The sequence below is a fragment of the Pungitius pungitius genome, chromosome 10 (genome assembly GCF_949316345.1).
Source record: "Pungitius pungitius chromosome 10, fPunPun2.1, whole genome shotgun sequence".
NCBI classification, from domain to species: domain Eukaryota; kingdom Metazoa; phylum Chordata; class Actinopteri; order Perciformes; family Gasterosteidae; genus Pungitius; species Pungitius pungitius.
In genome coordinates, this window is record NC_084909.1 from 1,968,042 (window position 1) to 1,991,083 (window position 23,042).

The 23,042-nt window shown below is 50.3% G+C and overlaps 2 protein-coding genes across 5 annotated transcripts in view; one reads left to right on the forward strand and one right to left on the reverse strand.

Moving 5' to 3' along the window:
- The window catches only part of idh1 (isocitrate dehydrogenase (NADP(+)) 1), an 80,851-nt gene extending 77,820 nt beyond the window's left edge, over nucleotides 1-3,031 (reverse strand). For 3 of the 4 annotated variants that reach the window (XM_062565108.1, XM_037488955.2, XM_062565109.1), the window contains exons 1-3: nucleotides 2,883-3,031; nucleotides 2,060-2,192; nucleotides 283-574 (exon numbers count right to left, since the gene is read on the reverse strand). In XM_062565108.1, the coding sequence (XP_062421092.1) occupies nucleotides 283-574; nucleotides 2,060-2,181 (414 nt within the window). In that variant the 5' untranslated portion in view covers nucleotides 2,182-2,192; nucleotides 2,883-3,031. Of the gene's footprint in view, nucleotides 1-282; nucleotides 575-2,059; nucleotides 2,193-2,576; nucleotides 2,783-2,882 lie in introns of those variants that run through there. The other variant, XM_037488956.2, reaches the window with a different exon arrangement.
- A 1,892-nt stretch (nucleotides 3,032-4,923) lies between these two features.
- kcnh3 (potassium voltage-gated channel, subfamily H (eag-related), member 3) overlaps nucleotides 4,924-23,042 on the forward strand; it is a 29,051-nt gene continuing 10,932 nt past the window's right edge. Inside the window, exon 1 of the mRNA XM_062564866.1 lies at nucleotides 4,924-4,999. Within this exon, the coding sequence (XP_062420850.1) occupies nucleotides 4,924-4,999 (76 nt within the window). The remainder of the gene's footprint in view (nucleotides 5,000-23,042) is intronic.

Sequence of the window (23,042 nt, forward strand, 5' to 3'; positions counted from 1 at the left end):
AGCTGCACCGACTGAAGAAAAGCAGCAGCAGGGCACACAACGCGCACACAACGCGCACACCGCTGACCGCCGCGGCACATTACGCAAGAAGCAGCCACTTGACCCTTGGCCTGCATAACTCTGCGCAGAGAGGAGGGCTGTTGACTCTGCTGCAGCAACACAGGCGAACCTCGCCATTCAGCTCTCGGGCTTTGACGTCTGGCAAAACATTTAACTGGTGTTAAAAAAAGGGGGGGGGGGGGTGTTGGTACCTCGCACTCTCGGACGCCGTGCGCTGCGTACCTGATCTCCGTGGGCGTGTCTGCCGATGATGATGGGCTTGATCCAGCCGGGCACCAGGCGCGGGATGTTCTTGCACAGGATGGCCTCCCTGAACACGGTCCCTCCCAGGATGTTACGGATGGTGCCGTTGGGCGACCGCCACATCTGCTTCAGCTTGAACTCCTCCACGCGGTTCTCGTCCGGCGTGATGGTGGCGCACTTGATGCCCACGTTGTAGCGGCGCACCGCCTCCGCCGCCTCCACCGTCACCCGGTCGTCGGTGGCGTCTCGGTTCTCCATGCCGAGGTCATAGCTTGGCCGGAGGAGAGGGAGAGATCAGAGGAGAGTCCTGGAATGATGTCTAAATGCTCTAAACCTGTGCCACCGACGCTTCGTTCCATCAACGTCTCTGTTCCACAAACATAATACAGGAGAACATGTACATGAGTAACCAGGCCTCGTTTGAGTCAAATGTTGTCAGGTTTCCTGATTTAAGGGCTGGAAATATCGGTGAGAGCGGTGAATAAATCAAGCTCAACAATCTGCAAAATATTGCTCGGCAAATACTGGAGGACACAGTTTAGTCGGCAAGATTTGCGTTTTTTTAAGTAGGAGAACACGCAGAGAAGTAAGGAGAACCATCATCTGGGCAGCGGAGGCACGAGGCGGACGGAGATTATCCGCGCTTCGTTTGCACAAACAGCGTGGAGCACCAGCAGTGAATATGTGCCACTGTCCTAGTCACAAGCTGATCTGTGACACACTAGCTGCAATGTGCAACACAATCAGAGGACCAACGGTGCTTCACTGGCTCCACTTCTGGGCTAATTGGAATTTGTCGATCCGACACAGGCATCAGCCTGCGGCCCCTCTTCTCTCTCTCTCTCTCTCTCTCCCTACTGGGCTCACTCGGGTCTTCTTCACATGCCAGTTGCTCGCACAAGAGAGAAGGAGACCTGCAAAGACCAGCCGGCCACACCAACACCAACACAAAAGGTAACAGGAGGATCGATTGAGCAACGTCGACACTCGGGGTGAAAAAGAACCGCCCAAACCAGTACGGCAAGGAAGGAGCCCGGTGCCGCGTCGCTCTCTGAAACCCGTCGGCAGGGTTTTTGAACGCCGCCGTGACCTTTGGCCCACTTGCTTCCCTCCGAAGGCCACCGCCACCACCAGGCCACGACAAGAAGATGCCAGTTTATCACGTTGTGTGCCTGCTCAACCCGTGATGCCTCAGAAGTCTGAACACACGTTTACCCTTTTTTTAATCTGCAATTACTATTCATTTCCCTACTGGTGGTTTTAAAGATTAAACAGGACCTCTGTAAATTTGACAAAAATGTCCTAATGAGGTCTGACTGCCAGTCTGTTATTCCGTTGGCCTGAATTCAGACTAGGCTGCTTCCTGAGGTATTTTCATATAAACAAGAGTATTTATTGCACCACATTAACGCAAACATTTGCTTCCACAATAAATCATTAACTCTTTACGATGCGACACAGAAAAGGGGTGATGCTGTAAACACATCGGCCTGAAAAGAGTCCAAAGGGCCGGCTATCTGTCCCCACTCGGCAGCATGAAGATGGGGACATTAGGGACTTGAACTTAACATAAAAAAAGGTCATGCAAATAGCATAAAACTGAGAACAAAGTCCATGCAGGAGATAAGAGAACCAACGAGGTCAAATGAAGGAACGGCTGCAACCATCAATTAGATTATAGATGCTCAGCGGACCGATCGCTTTTCTTTTCACATCAAGGTGAGAGCAGCCTAAAAAGCCCAAGTCGTGCGTTCACCTGTGCAGGTCGAGCTCCAGGTACGGGAAGACCAGTTTCTCCTTGATGAGCTCCCAGATGACCCGAGTCATCTCATCTCCCTGCATCTCCACCACCGAGCCCGCCTTGATCTTCGGAGACATCTTTGGGAGTCCTGCGAGGCGGGGAACAAACACGGTTTGCGTCACTGTGACCTCCACTGACTTTATTTAGTAAATTAGTTATTTAGTTATTTTAACTCAATCACACATGGTTAACCAATAATAGCAGTTATTCGAATATCCTTCTCCTTATTATTTACATGGAGCATAATCCTGGTTTCTGCTGTAACGATGACGGTGGGGGTCACCTGACCGTTGGTATTTTACGACGGTTAATGACGGTTTAGAAGTTTCACAGATCTCGAGCTCATGTCGGTCGGATGACAAGAGGTTCTGTAAAAGTTGCGTGACGCAGAAGCAGGTCGCGACCCGGCGGGGAGGCGACTGAGGAGACTCAAATCTTTTTTTTTCTTTACAAGGAAAACGTTAAAACCCACCGTTAAAAACACGCACACAGGAAGCGCCTCCTTCGGGCCTCGTTGACAGAGAACGAGCCCGTAACGTGGCGACTTCGCCTCAGTTAAGGACCCCACGCGCGGAATTAGCCGGAACCATATAGTTCTACATGTGTAGAACATACACATGTAGAACAATCAGCGTGACACCGTTGCAGCTCCGTTAACGGTTTAAAGCCCGCACGGCTAACCGGCGGGTCGACGTCAGCGAGCGAGAGCCTATGGTCTGTTTCCTGTCACGTCACTCGCCGCCGTTCACGGTACACGTACGTTCACTCGACGTGTTACCTTGTTGGGTTTCACGGGTCCACGGAGCGGCCTGAGACGGGTCGAGGGAGGCGGAATGATGTCGGACTGGGCTGAGAGTGGATCCCGCTGGCGGAGAGGTGCGGCAGGTACCCGGAGCCCCAGCTCACAGGAAACTGGCCAATCGGTGAAGGGGAGGGGGAAAAAAAGAAAAACACACACCAATCGGATACGTGCACAGTGCGGAAGGGGCGTGAGTTGTCACGGGGTGCCGCTCGCTGATTGGCCGGAGACATATCGAGCTATTCCACCTCAAAAACAAGGGATTCATTCAAATGAGTGTTGCATAACCCACGTTCCACACTTACGTGACACTTTATTAAACGGGATTATTCAAATTCAATCTTTGTATTTGGTATTGCCTCAAAATAATTGCATTGTCTTGTAAAACAGGAGTGATTGAAATGATATAGGATAAAGATAAAGAGAAGAATCTTGCTCTACCAAGTGTTTACTTCAAATGCGAAGAATGTTTGAGTGATTCTTGAGTAGACAGTTAATGAAGCGTGCACCACGTGTGGCCAGATGAACCAGATTTTGGGCCTGCGGGGCAAACATCTGCTTTGAGCTCATTTATCACCCACCAAAAAGTGTGATGGGGGAAGGTGGGACTGCGTTCTTTCTCAAATCCAGAAGCATCGCCACTGTCTTCAGAGCGTCGATCTCCAGGTTGTTTTGGCTGCACCACGTCACCAGATGGTCAGATTCCCACCTGTAGGGGGACTCTTCCCCCGCCAGAGAAGTGGAGGGCCATGTTGACAGCATCGTCTACAGACCTGTTGACCTGCGAACTACAGGGGGTCCAGGAGGGGGTCGGTGAGGGTCTTCAGGTGGGACAGGACTTCATGACTGCAGAGGTCAGGGCGATGGGCCTGTAGTCACTAAGTCCTGTGATCCTGGGCTTCTTGGGAACAGGGATGATGGTGGAGGCCTTGAAGCAGTTGAAAAGAAAGCAAATACCCTTTGTTGTTTTAAATGTGGGATGTGAAAATAAAATAAAAAACTGAAATTATTCTTTATTTTTTTTACCACAGTACTAATGGAAACAATACATATTTGCCTCCCAACCGGCCTCCTCACTCACTAACCCTTTTCCACACGAAGCTAAGGAGCAGAAGTTGCGCTGCGTAACCAGAAGATGTCAGAATCTCCCTGAGCAAGCAGCAGACGCAAACGGCTCCCCGGTGCCGGGTGGTCCTGAGGAGAGGTGAGCCAGCGAATCACCTCACAGTCCTCTCAGAGGAAACCTTACCACCAAATCCCTTAAGCAGTTCCCGGAAGTGAACACGCACTGCAGAGCGCAGTCAGGTGGCATCTTACTCCAAAAGACGGTCTTTGCTTTGGTCAAACGGCACACTTTGCGTTTTATCAGATCAACGCATTTTGGATCTACTTTTATCTTTCACGCGGAGAACCTCACATCACGGGGGAATACCAGGAGCTCCTAAAACATCACCCATCCCACCTCCGCTAGGAAACAGGACCACGGCTTGGCGAGAACCTGGGAGGCGTCACGTGACTCTGCATCTGCTCTCAGTTGTAGCACGATAACCACGCAACGAGAGGGGGGGGGGGGGGGTGCGAGAGAGAGAGAGAGAGAGAGAGAGAGTGAGGGGGGGTGGGGGAGTCGAGGAGGAGCTACCAGCGATAAGATTCACTCCACGCGCCATCAGCACCAACAACTTGCAGCCTACCCCTCCATCCTCAACCTCTCTCTCTCCGGCGCACCTGCTTTCCGAGGGACGCACACTGGCGCTTTCACTATTTATTTTCCCCCACACCCGTCGGAAGGTGCACAGGTGCATCCCCGCGGCGAGTGCCCGCTCTGCGCTTGGTTGATTATGGTCACAACCCCCGCGGTGCCAAGGTGGAGTCACCGCGCGTATCTCGCATCGGTGCGCTTCTCCAGGGGCTGGGATGCGCACCGGGCACCTCTCGCTTCCTGCCTAGTTTCGGGTCCGAGCAGGACTCAAGCTCCGCCCCGGGCCGCCGGAGCAGGAGGACCCCGTCGACCCGGAGCAGGATGCCGGTGATGAGAGGGCTGCTGGCCCCGCAAAACACCTTCCTGGACACCATCGCCACCCGCTTCGATGGCACCCGTGAGTAGCGCGATCCGTTGGGACCCCCTGCGCACAGTTCGGAGATAGTCGACACTTCACGTGCTCGCGTGTGACAACAAATAACAAAACACTGCGTGGGGGGGGGGGGGGGGTAGGGGGGGGGGGGGGCGCATGCTCACGGGAACTTTCTCTAAGATGCAAGTTGAAAAGTTAAACAGATGTTCACCCCGCGTAAATACACGTGTTGTGAGAACGTATAATGTGCACCTGTCTCAACACGCAAAGAGGCCACATAGATAGTGTAACTGCAGTGTGACTTTCACAAACGCAGCCTACATGCATGCCTTCAAAAGCGTCGAGACTTTTTTCTTTTCTTTCTTTTTCTTTCTCTTGTAGATTACACGACTTCCTCCAGTTACCTTCGTGTGCACCGTCGTGTCTGTGTGTTGCCTCTATTGATTCAAACCGTCTCCCCAGAGAGGCTGCCGATCAAACTCAAAGCCTTTGTGCCTCGCAGGCCTTGCTGCAATGATGCTGAAGAGAGAGAGAGAGAGAGAGAGAGAGAGGGGGGGGGGGGGTGTTGACATGAACAGATATCTATTTGTCTTTGGAGGGGGTGTCTTGTGAACAGATGCGATGAGCAGCCCGTGTGTGTGTTGTTTGGCCCCATGCTGGACGGGTGGGCGGGTGAGAGATGCTTATATTGCGCCCTGTTGATTAGGCAGGCACATGGGAGTCTGCGACCGGGGCGAGCCAGAGCCCCCCCCCCCCCCCACCCCATCCCCCCCAAAAAAGCAGCTACGCATGGCAGAATAATGAAAACGATTGTGTGACTTGAGCGAGTCGTTCAAAGAGCAGATCCAGATCTCGGGGGGTGGGGGTGGGGAGGGGGGGGGGGGGGGGGCCTCTGGCTGTCGTCCACGACCACTGACATGCAAAGTGAGGCGCCGGTGCCGGATCTGCTGCCAGGGCTAAAAGAGACAAATGCCTCCCCCCTGTGTGCCGCGACGGCCTTCGTCCCCCACACTACGGGTTTCGGGCTCCAGATTTCAGATGATCAGGTCCTGTGGATTAGCTCTCTTCACGCCTGTAGCTAATTGGTCCGTCTCTGGCTTCAACAAAAGGGCCTCCCGTTCGACGAGGTGCTGATAATTACACTTCTCCGGCAGCGCATGTAATTAACTTGCGTTTATGTCAAGAATTCATCGTGGCCTTCCTGCCTGTCAGAGGAGGGGGGGGGGGGGGGGGTGGTGGTTTTGAAGGAGAGGTTGTGGGGGTGGGGAGTGCGTGCGTGTGCGCATGATGGGAGTGTATCTGGTGGGAGGATGGGGGTGGGGGGGGGGGGGGGGGGGGGGGTTTGGGATGCATGAATCCGTTATCGGTCCACGTGTGACAAACATGCAGCTATGTGTTTTCATGGTGTGATATTCGCACATCGCATCACATCAGGCGCTGGTGGGAGAATGGAGGCCAGTTATGTGTCCGTCTGTGGTGGGAATGGAAGCTCTCATTTCTCAGCAAATACTGTGTGTGTGTGTGTGTGTGTGTGTGTGAGAGAGTGTGTGTTTGTTGTAATTGTGAATCAAATGGCTGTCCGTGATGCATTTTAAAAGCCACTCATCGAAGCCTTTACCTGGAAGCACTTCATTTTCTCTTGTTGAGGGCTATTAGCTGCTTCGGGGGGGGGGGGGGGGTCACAAAAAAGTGATTTATAGATGAATAGCTCTCTCCAGAGAATAATTTTCAATTTCAATTTCGATCACAAAGATTCACTAACATATTCATGCGTGTCTGATAAAACCTTTTGCTTATAAATACATTTTATACACGCATATGGATTTTATTTTAAATTGACACAGAATCCTCTGTAGCCAATCAGATGTCTCCTCCAATTTCAAGTAACGTGATATGAGGTCTTGGACTGTCTGTGCATGTGAGAATGGAGTCGACTGCCTCCTGGGACAGAACAAACTAAACCCCCATAGCAAAAACATATGTATTTTAAATGATCTATTGATTCACATGTCAGTGTGTGTCAATCAATCAATTAGTCCATCAGACACTATTCCAATAATCAGTAAATGGATGAAGTTCTTTATTAAGCACAGACACCGTCTGCTTCTCTGTTATGAGGATTTACTTGGTGTTAATGTAATATATTATATATATATATATATGTATATATATAAAATATAATCCTCCACCGAATATCACTGTTTTTCGACAGTCAGTCGGACGCAAAACGCATATCAACGTCGTCACCTCTGGTCCTCAAAAACAGCGGCGTGCGTTTTAAATGACTTTTTAATTAATGGTGAAGAAAGGAAAGAAGTATCCGACCAAGGAGCCAATGGTGAAATAGGTCGTTGGCTGCAGTCCTGATCCGCACCGACGCTGATTAGCGTGTCGGATCCGTGCAGCTACCTGAAGGCCTCCACTCATTATGGGCCGAGCCCAATGGACGCTCTTTGATCCGCCCGGACAGAGGCGCCCAACTGATGCTGTTTCACTTGGACAACGGGTTGTTAACATCATGGAGGCAATGTCTGTGCATTTGACACAAGATGCTCGAATACGGAGCTGCTCACTTGACGCGCTGTTAGCCGCGGCTAACGCTGTTAGCCTTCGCCGCGCTGAGGGGCCATCTCGCGACGAACATCGCAGCCAGTGAATTTATATTAGTTTCTTTTTAATTTTGCAATCGGTTGATTCGCACAGAGGTCTCACTGGAATTATTATCTCGTATTTGTTAAGTATTAGAGTAGAAAACATTCAGTTCTCTCAGGACTCACAGCAACCCTCAATCACAGCTCAATCAATGCTCATTTGCTGCTGCTGCGCTTCCGAAAAGAGGCAACAGCTGCGTGGGACTAAACGAGTCAATTGGTCCGATTAATTGAGTGGGCCTTGGCCGCCGTGATCAGGTTAGGGGCCCGAGCCCTGCGCACCACGTGGACCCGCTAGCACCACCCACTCCGTCTCTCTCTCTCTCTCTCTCTCTCTCTCTCTCAGGCCTCTCAGTCTTTTTATATCCAAAGAGAGGAGAAAGAATAACAAGACGTCCGCGGCTCCTCGTAATGTTGCGAGAAAGAAGACGTTTTTAGGTCCCATGAGTGCGTTATTCAGCCAGGTCTCAGCCCGGGTGTCAGACTGCGTCTTCACAGTCACACCTACACCGTTTTTTTCCGAATCGAGACCGAATCCGGCCAACGTTGCACAAATGTCAGGGGTTTACTGAGAGAACGTACAGCTGTGTGCGGCAGTGAATCGTGTGGATTGTTACGTAATCGATGGCTGACATGTTAAGAAAAGCTGGACGAACCCGTTAAACCTCACAAGAATAGATGGAAGTATCGCACCACTTTCGTCTTCTCAGTCTTATCACACATGATTGTAACGTCTCGACAGTCTTGAGTCTCTTTCTCTCTGGGTGTGATTGCACTCCTCCTGCTCGACCCCCCCCCCCCCCCCCCCCCCCCACCACCACTCCAGACGTCAGATTGTCATTGTCCCTTATGCGCGTTGCGTGTCTCTGTAATGACTTATGACTTTGCCTTTTGTTGACTTGCTTGCTGCCGGTTGGAGTCGCTTCGAGTTCTTTTGGTTTCATTGCTTGTGGTGACCAGTAAAACAACCATCTTTTTTTTTTTTTTCCAAACCTAAATCTGGTCCCTAAACGTATTGAGTAGAAATCTTTTTTTTTTTGAAACGCAGCCTTGAGCCGTGACATTGATGCTCACTTTTTGCAACAAAGCCCATTCGCTACAGCGACCAGTTCCTCTGAGATCACCCAATGGATCGCCTTTCACCAACTGCTTCATCCACCTGGTTTTGTGCACCTTTGTGCTCGTAGGTGAGAAGACGAGTGCGAGGGGTGGGGTGGGGGGGCCTCGTGTTTGTGTACCTGTGGTGCGCGCAAACCTGTGTAGCGCTGAAGCGTTGTTGTGCCTCAGGTGTGTGCAGAAACGGATATAGCGATGGGCTTGGCGATGGCTTGATCCCATTTAAAAGGTTCAAAGGTCAGGCGGCTCGCTGCGATGACCTGAAGTAAAGGGCCGCAGTGACACAACGCTGATGCTTAGTGCGGACTGTGATCTCTCAGTGGTACGGCGCTAATTAGCTCCATGCTAAGGCCCCCCCCCCCCCGCTGGGTACCTGTGTTGATACGCGGGTTTAATTGAGCGACCGCGGTTCGGCGGTGAAATTCTGAATGAATCCATCCAGTGAAGCAGACACGTTCCATCCTCAGAAAATGTTCATTTACTGTTGACACAAGAGGGAAATCAATCAACTTTCTTAATGATCAAAGGGCCGACACACGTAGGTAGACTTTGAGCAACAGTTTATATCCAGAGCTGCAATTATGGAGCCGGCATCGAGGCTACAAATGTACACATTGATGTTGTGTTGCTGTGTGAGGGCAGTGTTTGTGAATGCGGCAAATAACAATAATAATGATTAGAGTGCCCAATAAAATAAATGCCGTTCCACTCACAGCATTAAGCAGCGTTTCCAGCCAGTGGTCCAATCACAAGACCACACTCACTGCTTGGAAAATGACAAAGTATTTAGGGGAGCTTGTTTTTTTTTCTTCTTCTTTTTTTCTATAAAACCAGGATTCGGAGGAACATTACAGAAGATGGCGCCAATATTCGCAGGAATAAAAGAATAGGAGTGATCTGTAGGGGGGGGGGTGTTTGTGCAGAAGCTCAGGCTGCAGGACACAGTCTTTCAGACTTTCTTTCAGGGCATCGGCAGATATGATCAATATCCTAAATGGGAAGAAGGCTGATGGCAAACAGAAAGGGGGGGAAATGGACAAGAAGTAATCTCGGTCAATAATGGAGGTAATAGTTGTAAGTGAGTTAATGTAGACTCCCGTGTGCCAAATGGCACTGATAAATGTCACCATGTTCAAAGTAGTCATGAGGACTCTGAAAGGGACGGCAAATAAAAAAAATAATTAAAAAAAAAACCTCAGTTAGGCGGGAACGCTCTTCAGATCCTTTATAATCAAAGGAGCTCTCAATCGTAGGAGCACGCTTCATTATTCCGGTATTTGACGTTCTCCGCTCGTGCTGCACCTGCAGTCGGAAGCACGCGGTCACTTTTGGAGACACTGGTGTCAGGTTTAATCCCGAGATTCACAGATGCAGACTCTTCTCTTTGTCAGAAGGCACAGAGCTGAAACCAATGGCCACCCAAAACAGTCTATTTGAAAATAATCAACATGGATGCATTTAGTTGGTGACTCACTACAACATTCGGCATGTAGTGGTTTAAAATGATTTCCAAATATAAACAGATTCAGGCGTGATTTCTTTTTCCTTTATTTGTTTTGCGAAACACATTCGTTCAATGAAGAAAGAAAAATGTCAGCTTCCCTGCGCTACAAATCACGAATAAGACTCCTATCCGAGGACACTTGGGACGGAGGACCGTTGAATGACATGGCTGCTGCCAATCTAAAATCGCCTTATAGTTGGGGTACGGATCCAGGCGGCACTATAGGGGCTGATCCAGAGGAAATGGATGTCAAGACGGAGCTGGAAATGGAAGCCGAACCAGGCGGTCAACGACGATGTCACCACGAGGGATCAGCCGAATTCTAGGAAACTAAAGTGATGAAGCCTCAGCGGCGCGCGGTGCATTAAAGCAGCTCTCCACAGTGTCACAGAAAGGGCAGGAGGAAACTATTCTCATTACTTTAGATTCTTTTTCGCCAAATCCAAGTGCCACTGTTTAAATTCTGAACTACCGCCATCACAAACAAATCAAACAACTGTGTCAAAGGACGTGGTCGTCGAGGCGGTTTTTCCGCTCCTCGAGCGGCGTGGAAGCAGTTGACCTTTGCCCCCGTAGGATAATAACCCCCGGACCGCACAGACCAGAGAGAGCCACACCTTCATCTCCGCATCGGATCGATGCTCCGGGCGAAACATCCCGTGTTTACACAATAAGAGGCCTGCCGATTTCTGCCCGTGGAGTGTGCATCTCATTTTAAAAGCTGCAGGTCAAAGCTGCCAGCACACGCAAACCAGACTGGAAACCTCCGGAAAGGCCTCCAGCAGCAACAAAGGAAACAGTCAGCGTCCCCTTAACCGCGACGCAGGTACAGGTCGATCGATTGGCTGCGCCTTTTGGAAGAAGAAGGACGGAGGCGCCACCCAGCCCCTCGGGACAGAGCTCATCAGCGTCGCTTCCTGTCCACATCGTCGAAGAGAGAAAACAGATGTTTGGACGGACGCTTGTATTGACAAGAAATGATTTCATTAACTTCATCTTTGAAGCCTGCGTCACACACATTTACCTATATTTTGAGGTATTTAGGTATTATCTCCTCCTCTGAGAGATGGTACCACTTGCATGTTCTGCACGAGAACAACCCCCTGTTTTTCTCCTTTTAAATTGAAAAGGCCTTTCCCAGGGGGTACAAATAGCGAGTGACACATGTCGGCGAGGAGAGTGAAAGGCCAGACAGCGAGTCAAACATTCACGCCGTCAAGAGCCAAGTGACCCGAACGGGACGTGTCAGCGGGTACCTGAGGAGCGTCACTCCACCTCGCCGGAGGTGGACGGGGGACACAGAGCAGCCTTTTTTTTGCTTTTAGATCACTAGACCGCTTTTTTTCCCGTGCAAACGGTCACACTCGCATGGATTGGATGTGTGCGTTCGTGTCCCTTTGTTTGGTTTTGGATCGTCAGATGATCGTCCTATTACATCATTAACCCCATGCCATGACTCTCCAGCAGGCCATGCTCCTCCTGCTTTTGTGTAATCGCAGGCAAATATTGACTTTGAAAGAGGCGACGGGGCCCGTCCCTCCCGCGCGCATCACGAGGCCGCTGAAGTAAGCGATGCTCCAATAGAGAGAAGAGAAGCGACGCTGGTTTTCCGCGCCCCCCACCCCCCCCCCCCCCCCCCGCCGGCAGCGGCAGGTGGTCGGCGAGTCTGCCGCGAAACAAATATCCGGACTTGACTTGGCTTTTTACGAGACAAAAACCCACCCTGGTCGTCACGAAGGGCATCTGTGCTTCAAAACGTGAATCCCCCCCCGATTGACCAGCAGGGGGGCGACTCCTCCGGGTTCAGCAGACTATTGAGTTTGTGGTCGCAGTGTCGCATGTTCATTGAGTGGACGAAAGCTACTCTGTGGCTGAGAAGGATTCGCTTGTGGACCTTCTCTAAATTGCTTTGGAGGGGCACGTGACGACTTCCTCCTCCTGCTGGATGAAGCGAAAAAATTGAAAACGCCGCTGAAAGGAGAAGCGACAGTGACTGGCGGGCCGTGACTCCTCAGCTCCTCGCTGTCAGACCATCATCATCATCATCATCATCATCATCATCGGCGCCGTCCTTGACGTACGCCGCCGGCGGGATTACGCAACAGCGGCACCGCTTCGAGGCCTTTGTGCCGTCGGTCGGATCCCGGGGAGGCCGTTAGTGCGTTGGGGGGGGGGGGGGTGTTTTGTTTATTTGGATTTCGCGGGTTTTCTTGCGACTGGCGGGGGGGGGGTTCGGCGCCGTTTTTTTTTTGCAATCTGGCTGACCTTTTGAACCCGTAAAAATGTCGAGGCCCGGCCCGGTCCAGGGTTGACATTTAATTCAAGTATCGATTGCTGGGCGATGGTCATGAATCCGTACAGTGTAGTTGTGTGGGCTTTTTTTTTTTTTTGTTGCATTTCCTGTCTTGTTCTTTCACAAAGTACATTGTGCAAAAAGCTGGTGGTGGAGCGACCGCACCATTAGTTTGAGGAAGGTCGGATGCGAGCGCTTTGGGGAGACGAGGCCGGGCTCCAATTACAGCTTCCCAACAGGAAGCCTGTAATGCTGCACTCTTTTTTCTTTTCTTTTTTTTGGATCGAGCCGACAACTTCATGGGCCACTTAACGCCGCCCGCTGCCAGAAACCTGTGGTTAGACGTTTCTTTTTTTTGAATAAATGTCGTCGGGCTTGACATCGCAGTCTGAAGCAGAGTTTCCTCCGTAAAAATAACAATAAAAAGTCTTATGTTTAAGTTTGAGTTTAGTTTCATCCGCTGCGTAGTTTCACAGCGACACACGAGGCGCCGTCAGACCACACACAAAATAAACAGTGTGGGATATTAAAAAATAAATTGACGACCAGGTTCATAAATTAACTATAGATGAAATGCATTTAGTGTACAACAAAATACAACCATGATTCTGGGGATATGTATTCAATAAAGTACTGGGAATGTTATAAAACCACTGTAATTTTGAAACTGTAATCAATAGAATAATATCAATGTACAGTTATGATTGTATTCAATGTAATGTGATCTACCGAAATGCATTCATGTAATACTTGATAACGCCACAGCCTTCAAAAGCCGAGCTACATTGAACTTACCAGGGGACCACTCCCAGGGGGCGTGGTCACCACTCTCAGGGGGCGTGGTCACAGTCTTTCACACCTTTACTGATCGGTATAAATACATGTAGACAGCAGACATGGTCTAGGGATGGTCCGAGATGGTCTGAGATGGTCCTGTGGCCTGTTGGTTTGTGGAGACCAGCGGCTCCTCAGCTGAGATGTCCTTTTTAGCACAACACCCTTTCATTTATTAAATAACTTGACCCCAAGATTGTCTCCCGTCCGTCTGGTGTTTCTTCATTACTTGAACACATCAATAGCTATATTAGGACTGGTTGCCCTGGCAACTATTCTGTGAGGGAAAGATGCCAACCTATTTTTTGGCCTTTTTCGATCAATGGCAACGACCCTTACAACAAGTGCAAGTTGGAGAAAGCAAAACCGCGCCAAATGAACGCGTCTCTTTTGTTTATCCGTCGCATTGGTGGAGACGTGGAGACCAAACCGTCTTGGTGGGTTAAATGAAATGGGGGAATTGGTAGTTAAGGCGCTCTCTGATCTTCCCTTTATAGCTTAAATTAGTGGCACCAAGGCGGGGCTGAATTAATTTGTTGTGTTGTGTGAAGCCATTAGTTACGCTGGGTTCCTTTATCGTGAAATGAGATTTTAGGGAATTCTTGAACAGTCATGGCGGGTGTGTATTGTTTGTGTGTGTGTGTGTGTGTGTGTGTGCGCGTTGACTTTAAAGTGTGAAGACTGCTCTTTGAAGGCTACGTGAACAGGGAGCGTTTAAGGTGCATGTTTTTGGGTGCGATCGGGACTGAAGAGAAATGAAGGAAACGCCGAGGAGGAGGAGGAGGAGGAGGAGGAGAAGGAGGGAGGAGGGGGAGGAGGGAGGGAGTCTTGTGTGGGGACACGCTGCACATTCTGCGCACACAAATTTGCGTTATACTTGAATGAATACATTTTAGGCGACACAAGGCCCCTCCGATGCATTAAATTCCCCCTCGTGTATCGAGGAATTACGGAAGGGGGGGGGCTTCAAGCAGCTGGAGTTCAAATCCCGCCGGGCCAAACACAATCAAAGTAATAAATCCACATGTGGTCTAAAATTGTCTCCAATTGACCCGTCAATGAGACGCCGCGTCCCTTTTATCTGCACCGCTGCGGTCGGTATTTCTTCTTCAATCCGTGATTACTTCCTGGTTTTTTGCACGAAAGGAGAAAGTGCGTCACTCTGCTCCGCCGGAAGCCTCGTCGCTCGCCAAAGCTTTTTTTGATTAAATGCGTTTTAGCACTTGAGACAAAGCGCTTCGGACGGTCCATTTGCCCCCGCTAACATCATTGATTAGATTTATTTCAAATGCTTCCTCTGAAGGCCACGTCTTTGTGTAAAGTTTGAGTGACTCATAAGTGTACTTTACCCTCTGCTTGAGTTACGCTCAAATGGAGCTCTAATTTTGGGCCCGTACAGCTAATGGCTCTAAAACGTCATGTGCTGGGATAGAAAATAATGACTTATTACCATTTATTCCCCCTACTGATGGAGGAAAAGCCTTGAATTAACAAACAACCCCAAGTGTGTGAACAGCAACAAGCCTCTTTCAACCTCTTTCTGCCTCTTTCTTGGCAGATTTATCCATCAAATGGCACATCTGTCATCTCGCATCCACGCGTCTTGTTACATTATTAAATAAAGCCGGACACTTTGGACGAAGCGCCTCGATAACGTCTGATGACGTGAATGTTGATGAGGTTTTCTTTCCTTTTACGTCATATGTCATTTTGTGAGGTATTAAATAAGGTCGTAAAATATCACGGGAAAAGGAAAAGTCAAAATATTCGATGTGGGCAAATATAAGGGGAAGAAAAGTTTAGAAAATATTAGGTTCAAATATGTTAGGTCGAAAAATATGGGAAAAAATATATAAAAATATCATGTCTTTAAATTCTTAGTAAAAAAATGTTTTGTAAAAAAGTTTGGTCGAAATATGTAATGGAAAAAGTCAAATCACAAAAACAAGTAAAAAAGACAAAAAATGTCTTGGTGGACGCAGCTCAAAACACTGTGTTGTGTCTAAAAAAATGACGTCATACACCAAAGTAAAACCCAGCGGCTCAACCGTGGCGACCTTTTGTGCGGGGCTTTCGGCGTCTTCCGCCTTGGACAGCGGGTTGAGACGCGAGGAGACAAATGGACCAGACGTCCTGGCAGAGCAGACGGATGGCCGAGGCAAAAAGCCGCGTCGGCGCCGTTGACGGATCGGTCTGGATGAGGACATGAAATATTCAGCGCCAGTGAATGGAGGAGGACGCGCTTCTCCGTCACCCGTCTTCACTGCTGTTGTTGGACGATGCGACGCTGCGTCCCGCCGGCTGGGACATTCGTCTCCTCGGCCCCCCCGCGTATGGGGGGGGGGGGGACAGATGGGGGACTACTGGCTGACATGAAAGCCAGTTTCGGGTCACCGTGAACTCTCAGCGAATCCTGGCTCGATCTCGCCAAATGGCCTTCTTCCTCTTCCTCCTCCTCCTCCCTCTTCTTCTTCTTCTTCTTCTTCTTTTATTTCGATTACCCGCTGAATGGGCCTAATGTGCACTCCAGAGAGAGCATTTTCGTGTGTTTCCGGGGGAACAAAAGCAGGGGGCAGACTGACAGGTCGGCGGCGCCGCCTGAGGCCCGGCGATCCACGAGTGATCGCGAGCACCTGCGGGGGGGCCTTTTTTTGTGATCGGCTCCCGGTTTCTATGGAAACAGAGTGCGGTTACGCTCCGGACGCCAGACTCCGGCGATTAAATGAGCATCAAGAGAAAGCCGCCCCCCCCCACTCCGGTTCTTAGGAGGCGGCGACACATTTTACAAGTCTCCGGCGTGCTCCTCGCTCTCTCTCTCTCTCCGTGGCCCTTTATGAGCAGCGCTCGGGCGCCGTCTGCCCCTCTGTCTGCACCCTCTGTTTGTCCACCCGTCCTCCCGTCCGTCCCGTCCCGGGCGTCCAGCCGCCACGGCCGCCGCGCGGCGTTTCTTTTCGTCCACGCAGCCCAGCGACATCTTTGTTGTGGCTTAATTTGACTCATTAAACAGAGCCGGAGGCCCGCGCTTTGTTCACAGAGGAGACGCTGTGACTCGGCTACGAGGCCCGACCAGATAAAGAAATGTGAGAATTGATTGAAGTGAGAATTGATTTTTTATTTCTATTTTCTGAACAAGTTGAAAGGCGAGAAGAAGCAGTTTTTTTGTGGTCAACTTGACCTAAAAAATGAACATTGTTGTATGTTGTGTGTCCAGGTGACGCCCAGGGAACACAACATTTCACACATTTCACACTGGCATCATGAATAACTCACGCTCCTTTACTTTGTGAATGCAACAATATAACAGATGATTCCATGTGAGGTCGACGAGACACAGAAATAAAACAAAAGCATGAAATGTTAGTTGTATTATTTAAAGTAGAACGCACAAAACGGACTAATTGGACTGGATTTAATTATTTCACCTACCATGTCGTATATATATATAAAAATGCACTAAATTTGAGAATCTCATAGGTTTCGACTCGGATGGCAACAACTTCCACAGCAACGGCTTTTGTTTCCCCTTCTTCTTCTTCTTCTGCTTCTTCTGTTTTGTTGGTGTTTCTCAGCACTAAATGTGCCGGGTAGCCGCTGCCCTCCTGACTCTGAGCGGTCACTTCTCCACACGCCCTCTGTCTGCCCCCCCCCCCTCCCCCCCCCAGGGCGCCCGCCATATGTGTGCCGCCACCTCAGCGCCTGCCTCCGAATCTGCTGCCGCTGTTTTTCCGCTGTCTCTGCAAAAAGTTGATCCCAATCAAGGTGGATTCTACTGAATTGTATTCCGGAACGGGCATTTTGTTCCAATAAAAAAAAACTAAAAAAAACTAGTGTACTGGGACACAAGGATGAACATCATACTTTAATTGGGTTAAAACAATAGAGATATATAAGCTCAGTGGTTTTCAATGCACAGCAGCTTCGTTTTTACTAAACGGATGTGCTCGGCTCTTGTGAAGCCTGTGTGTGTGTGTGTGTGTTTGTGTGTGTGTGTGTGTGTGTGTGTGTGTGTTACTCTTCACCAGTAAACCTGTTGCCACCTGCAAAATCCTTTTGAAGAACGTTTCCAGCCCAAATTAAGAGAGCCGGGCGACTGCAACTCACCGCAGTGTGTTGACCTTACAATTACACACATCACCCTCTTCAGTAAGAGAGCAACTCAACCACACACACACACACACACACACACACAGCCTCATGAATCCATTATATTTCCATCAGGAGAGAGAGAGAGAGAGAGAGAGAGAGACGGATGAAGAAAAGATTATTAACGGATGGTGTGAGATAAAATAAAGTCTCGGCAGATTGAACTCTACAGAGAGGCCTGTAATCAATGGGTGTCGGCTATGATCAGCGTTAGAGATGGACCCCCCCCCCCCTCCCTCGCGGAGCCCACACGCTGGTGGTGGCGCTGATGAGGCCGATAGAAGGATGGAGCTGATGGACACAACCTGACTTCATCTCTCGCCAAAAGCTCCCTGAAAGCTTGTTTTCCTCGGGTTGGTGTCATGCTATCTGATTTTATCGTACCTGCGAAGTAGCCTGGATTCATATTCAATGGAAACAAGCACAAGGCAGGCAGCTATTCCTCCATCCTGTCAGGGGTGATTATATATAAGTGTTGTTGACGGTCTCGTATTCATTACGAGAGCCAATAGCAGAGTGTCCCCTTCCGAACCCAGCGAATTGAGTACGAGAGGGGGGGGGGGGGGGGGGGGGGAAGCGAGAGGAGCACAAATGGTAAGGTCAAAGGATGGAGGATAATAGCTGGAAAAAAGGAAACAACGGCTCAGGCTTCAGAGGAAAAATGTGTGTTCTGTTACGCACAGGCCTCTGAGTGACATTTCCACCTTCTGGCCTGGAGTTGAACGAGGTGCTTTGGGCCGGGAGGGGGGGGGGGGGCGGGGGGGATTGTTCAGACGGGACCCAGTGATGTGGTCCATCTGCTCCGATCAGGGTGACACTCCGTGACGCATCGCGGCCGTCGGCGAGTCTTCACAAACAAACGACCAATCGCACCAATCACCTCCGCCCTGATCTGACGGACAGCGCCTCCACTCTTGCACTTTTTTTTTTTCCAGTGAGCGCGTTGACACGGAGGGTGAGACAGGGTTAGCCCCCCGAGCACCGCCTGTTGATGCAACACCGGGGGGCTGAAGGAGCTGCCGTGGGAGGATTTGTTTATCCGGCCGGTAAACCTGGTGTTCTGTGAAGCCCCGAAAGAACAAATGTGAAGGTAATTCCTTCAGGAGAGGCCCGAGCTAATTACAGACCCCGGTGGCTACAGTCAGCGCGGCGCTAATGAGGCGGGAAGCTTCCCGGCTGGTGCCAGGAGAGTTGCGGGAAGAGGGAGGGAGTGAGGGAGGGAGGGAGGGACCAGGAGGAGAGAGGAGAAGCTGAGGCAAACAGGTGTGTGGATACCAGACGTGAGGCCAAAGATGCAACACAATCATTTCCCTGTTGAGAATGAGATCTCTTTAAAGCCGACCACCATCAATACATTTCTCCGGGCCGATGTGGGTCCAGCCTGAATCCAGTCAGGTGATTCTTACTTTAATACATCAACAGCCCAACCACCACGTCTTCTGCAGAAGTCTGTGGACGGTGAGCTGGCCCGAAGGGATGGCAAAGCCCCATTAAGGAGAGAGGAAGGGATAACTAATTCTTACTTTTACTTTTGGTCCACACACATCACGTCTCATAGGGGTGTGGGGGGGGGGGGGGAGGGGGGGGAGGGGGGTCTCCCGTATGAAATCACTCCGGTGAGATGCAGACTCACTCTGCAAACCAAACAGGAAACAACTCACAAGACAAAAGCTAATCAGAGCGCTTTGTGCTGATTAACTCCTTCAGAAACTGAAGCGCTCTCAGGACGAATCAGAAGCCCCCCCCCCCCCCCGGTGGCACATGGTGCTGCATGTTTTTATTGTCGTTAAAGATCATTTGGGCCGGACTTCCGGGCCTCGATGATTAAAGACCCACTTCGCGCGGTGGCGTCGCGGACGAATCTGGGAGTTTGAGGTGCTCTCATCGCCGTGACAACAGGGGAGAGGATGTAAAGACACAAATGCTAAACATGATGATTACGTGCCTCGAAGCCACAGGGGAGAGCGCGTGTGTGTGTGTGCGTGTGTGTGTGTGTGCAGAGATGGTGGAGGAGCTTTGAAGCTGATCCAAAGTGAAGAGGGGAAGAGGAATGTGTGGTGGAGGAACACCACCCCCCCCCCCCTCTCCCCACCCCGGTGCCCTGGCATCATGAGGACGGAGCAGTCTCTTTCTCCCTCCGCCCCGCTATTGTGCACCAACCTTTCTGTTATTTCCTTTCTCCTCCTCTTCCTCCTCTTCCTCCTCTCCAATTATTATCACTCCTTCTGCTCATTGTTTCCGTGCTCCACCCCTCCCTCCTGCTCCTTTTTTTTGTGTGAAGGGTTGTGATGTAACGACGGTGGCGTTTCTCTGAGCCCACGAGGGACCAACGCAGCGGGAGCACCCATGAGTCACGCTGCGTGCGTGCGTGTGTGTGCGTGCGTGTGTGTGCGTGTGTGTGTGTGCGCGTGTGTGTGTGGTTTTTTTTTTTCCAGGTCGGTCATCGAGCAATTCTGCAAAACCACGACTGAGTCCACATGAACAAAAAAACAAGACTCGAATCAACTGAAGAAACGGTGGGCAATGAAGGACAGATCAGTGGACGAGTGGAACGAGGAGGGACAGCGCTCCTCCTCCTCGTCAGATGGATTACGCAATAACGCCGCTTCTCCGCCTCTGTTTGCTCGCGGCGTTTTCTTTTTTTTTCTTCTTCCAGGCCTCGCGCCATGAGGACGATGAATGGACGCAATGCAAAGGAGAGCTGACTAAAAAGGTCTCGTGGACACAGGAGACACGTGGACGTCGCACACCAGTGAAGTGTCCAGTGAAGACTCGGAGCAGATCGATGTCGACCTCCGACCTCGTCGGCTGTAATGTGATTAAATCGCATCAAACGTTCCATATCGTATCGATGTGAGAGTTTGCCCTCGTATTTATTTACAGCCAAACATAGTTTCTTAATTCCCACACAAATCTGCACCTTTAATTGGCTCCACCTTTCCAGTTTTTTTTTCTTCTTTTTTTTTCCCACCCGTCCCTCACACGCCGACCGGAGACCTGGAGTGTGACAGTCGGCCCAGCGGGATGGGGGGGCGGAGCAACACGTGTCTCCATGGGAACCACCAAAGGGATACGCGTTGTTCTTCAGTGTGTGTGTGTGTGTGTGTGTGTGTGTGTGTGTGGGATCACACACAGATCAGCAGGTAGTCAGGACAGTAATTGGAGCCATTCATTCTTCAGTGGTGCTGCCAATGAACAGGAAGTCCCACAATGCTTCTAACTCTCCGTGTGACACGAGGAACTAAAAGGAAGGGCGGAGAAAAAGTTCGACCCCTGGTATCTTATTAAAAACTGGGATAACACAGCTTCGTTTCGATTGAATTTGACTTTCATCCAATTAATAGCAGCTTTAACAACCTTTGTGAAACCATACGAACATCTCACCGCTGCAACTGGAGGCTCCTGACTTTAACATTTAAGGCACAATGAAGGCGATGAGCAACAAAGGAACTAATTGAATCATCTCAGCCCTGGTAAATATGCAGTGGAATACAGTCAGGAAGTGAACAATGAAAAAGGAGGCCTTTGCTTGTGTGGTGGTCACCGAATGCCCAGCTGATGTTTGGCGTGCGTCAGAGAGACCGCGGTCACCCGACCCGAGCCCCCTCCGGACCCCCAATGGTTTAAACGGTCTCTCATCCTCCACATTGCTTCTTCTCACATCCTTCCTCACTGCTGACTTATTCGTATCTCGCTTTAAGCTGCAGGCTTTTTTGTTTCAGTCCACTTCTATTAAAGGAAGTCCGACCCGCGGAGCCACTGGGACCCTCACTGGGACCCTCACTGGGACCCTCACTGGGACCCTCACTGGTTGATTGGTAGATTGACTCAAGATTAGAATGAAAGGAAAGAAATTCAACTTTGAAAATAACTTTTCTGCATAATTTACATGACCCCGTAAACTTATTAACTGATTGTATATGTGGCCCCTTCGCAGTGATGGGAGTGTTGCCCGAAGGACTTTCATTTTGCTTCACTTCTTTAGAGATTGAGATTCCACAGAGGGGGGGGGGGGAGAGAAGAAATTGCTTTTGAAGCATCTTCACTGATGGGATGGAGCCGGTTTCACAGCCGGACGGCCCCTCGGTGGCGTTTTTCCGTGAAACCCTCCAGCTTTAAAAAAGGGGAAAAAAAGGGGGGCGGGACACGGTGCGATTGACGGCTTTTTTGGAATTGTACGTCGAGCAAGAACACAGGGAGAGAAACAACACCCCGTCACTATAAAGAGAATGACGAATGACGGCTAGATATAAAAAGTAAGGAAACATAGTGTTTGTGTTCCTGGTGACAGAAGGGATTCTCCGAGGCGACCCCCCCCCCCCCCCCCACCCCCCTTTTTTGGCACCGTGAGCGCTGCCTTCATCCATTATGGATTCCAAGTTTACCCAAAGTAATCGAGTGGAGCAAACGATCCGGTCGGGGGCCTTCGAGGAGCTTCAGTCGACAGCGTCTGACCCCCGGGGGTCGACCCTCGGTCTTCAGAGAGTAACCACACGCACGTGTGCGCCTAAACACTTTAAAAAGGCCGAAGCCACTTGAGCAAGTGGGTCCCCTCTCGTCTCCAGTCAAGCTCATCTCCGCTGCTTCATTTCTTCGGCTAAATGACAGCCTGCTTTGTGTGCAATGGAGCATCTTTTGGAGTATTTTTAGAGTATTTTCTGCTGTGCTCTCTGAGCTGCTCTTTTGACCGCTTCTTTCTTTTTGTGAGTATTTCACAGAGGCCTTTTTTTTCTTCCCTCTCCGTCCACTACGGCCTCACTAGACAAAATCCGTCTGGGTGGGGGGGGACAGCGCTGAGTGGACGTCTACCAAAGCATTTGAGTGGTAAAGACCAAAAGGGCTCACACAGTCGTGGATGTGGCCACAAACATTTGCCGAAATCCAACCATTGGCTTCAAAATGTTGGCTAGGTTTGTGCGTTTTTTTTTTCTCAATCCGACGCTGATTGAACTTGTTCTTGCTGATGAACACTAGATGCAGCTGCTCTCTGCTCCCACTTACATTATTGAATGAACCGGGGGTCTCCTGGCCCCTTCCCCCCCCGGCCTCCCGAGCCTCCACTCTGCAGTGAGATGCACTTCTGCCCTCTCAGCAGAATAATTCTATGCGCACATCCCACAATGCCTCAGGACGTGTCCTCCATGACGAGCAAAACAATGCTCACCTTCTTCTTCTTCTTCTTCTTCTTCTTCTTCTTCTTCTTCTTCTTCGTCTTCATCCTCCCTCCATTGGGCTCGCGGACCACATCGCTCTCCACGTCTTTCTCCTCCTCGGCTTCCTTTCATCCCGCCCAGAGGCTCCGTCCACACTTTGATTTAATTGTTCTCCACCTCTGATTGCTTTCATTCTCCTTGTCTCTTTCATCCTGATTTCCTCTCCTTGCGCCCCCCCCCCTCCCCTCCCCTCCCCTCCCCTCCCCTCCCCCTTTCTCCCAGCACAGCTGCACTGCCTCTGTCCTCATGGAGACACAGAGGACAGAAAGCTATTTAAATACACACACACACACACACACACACACACACACAA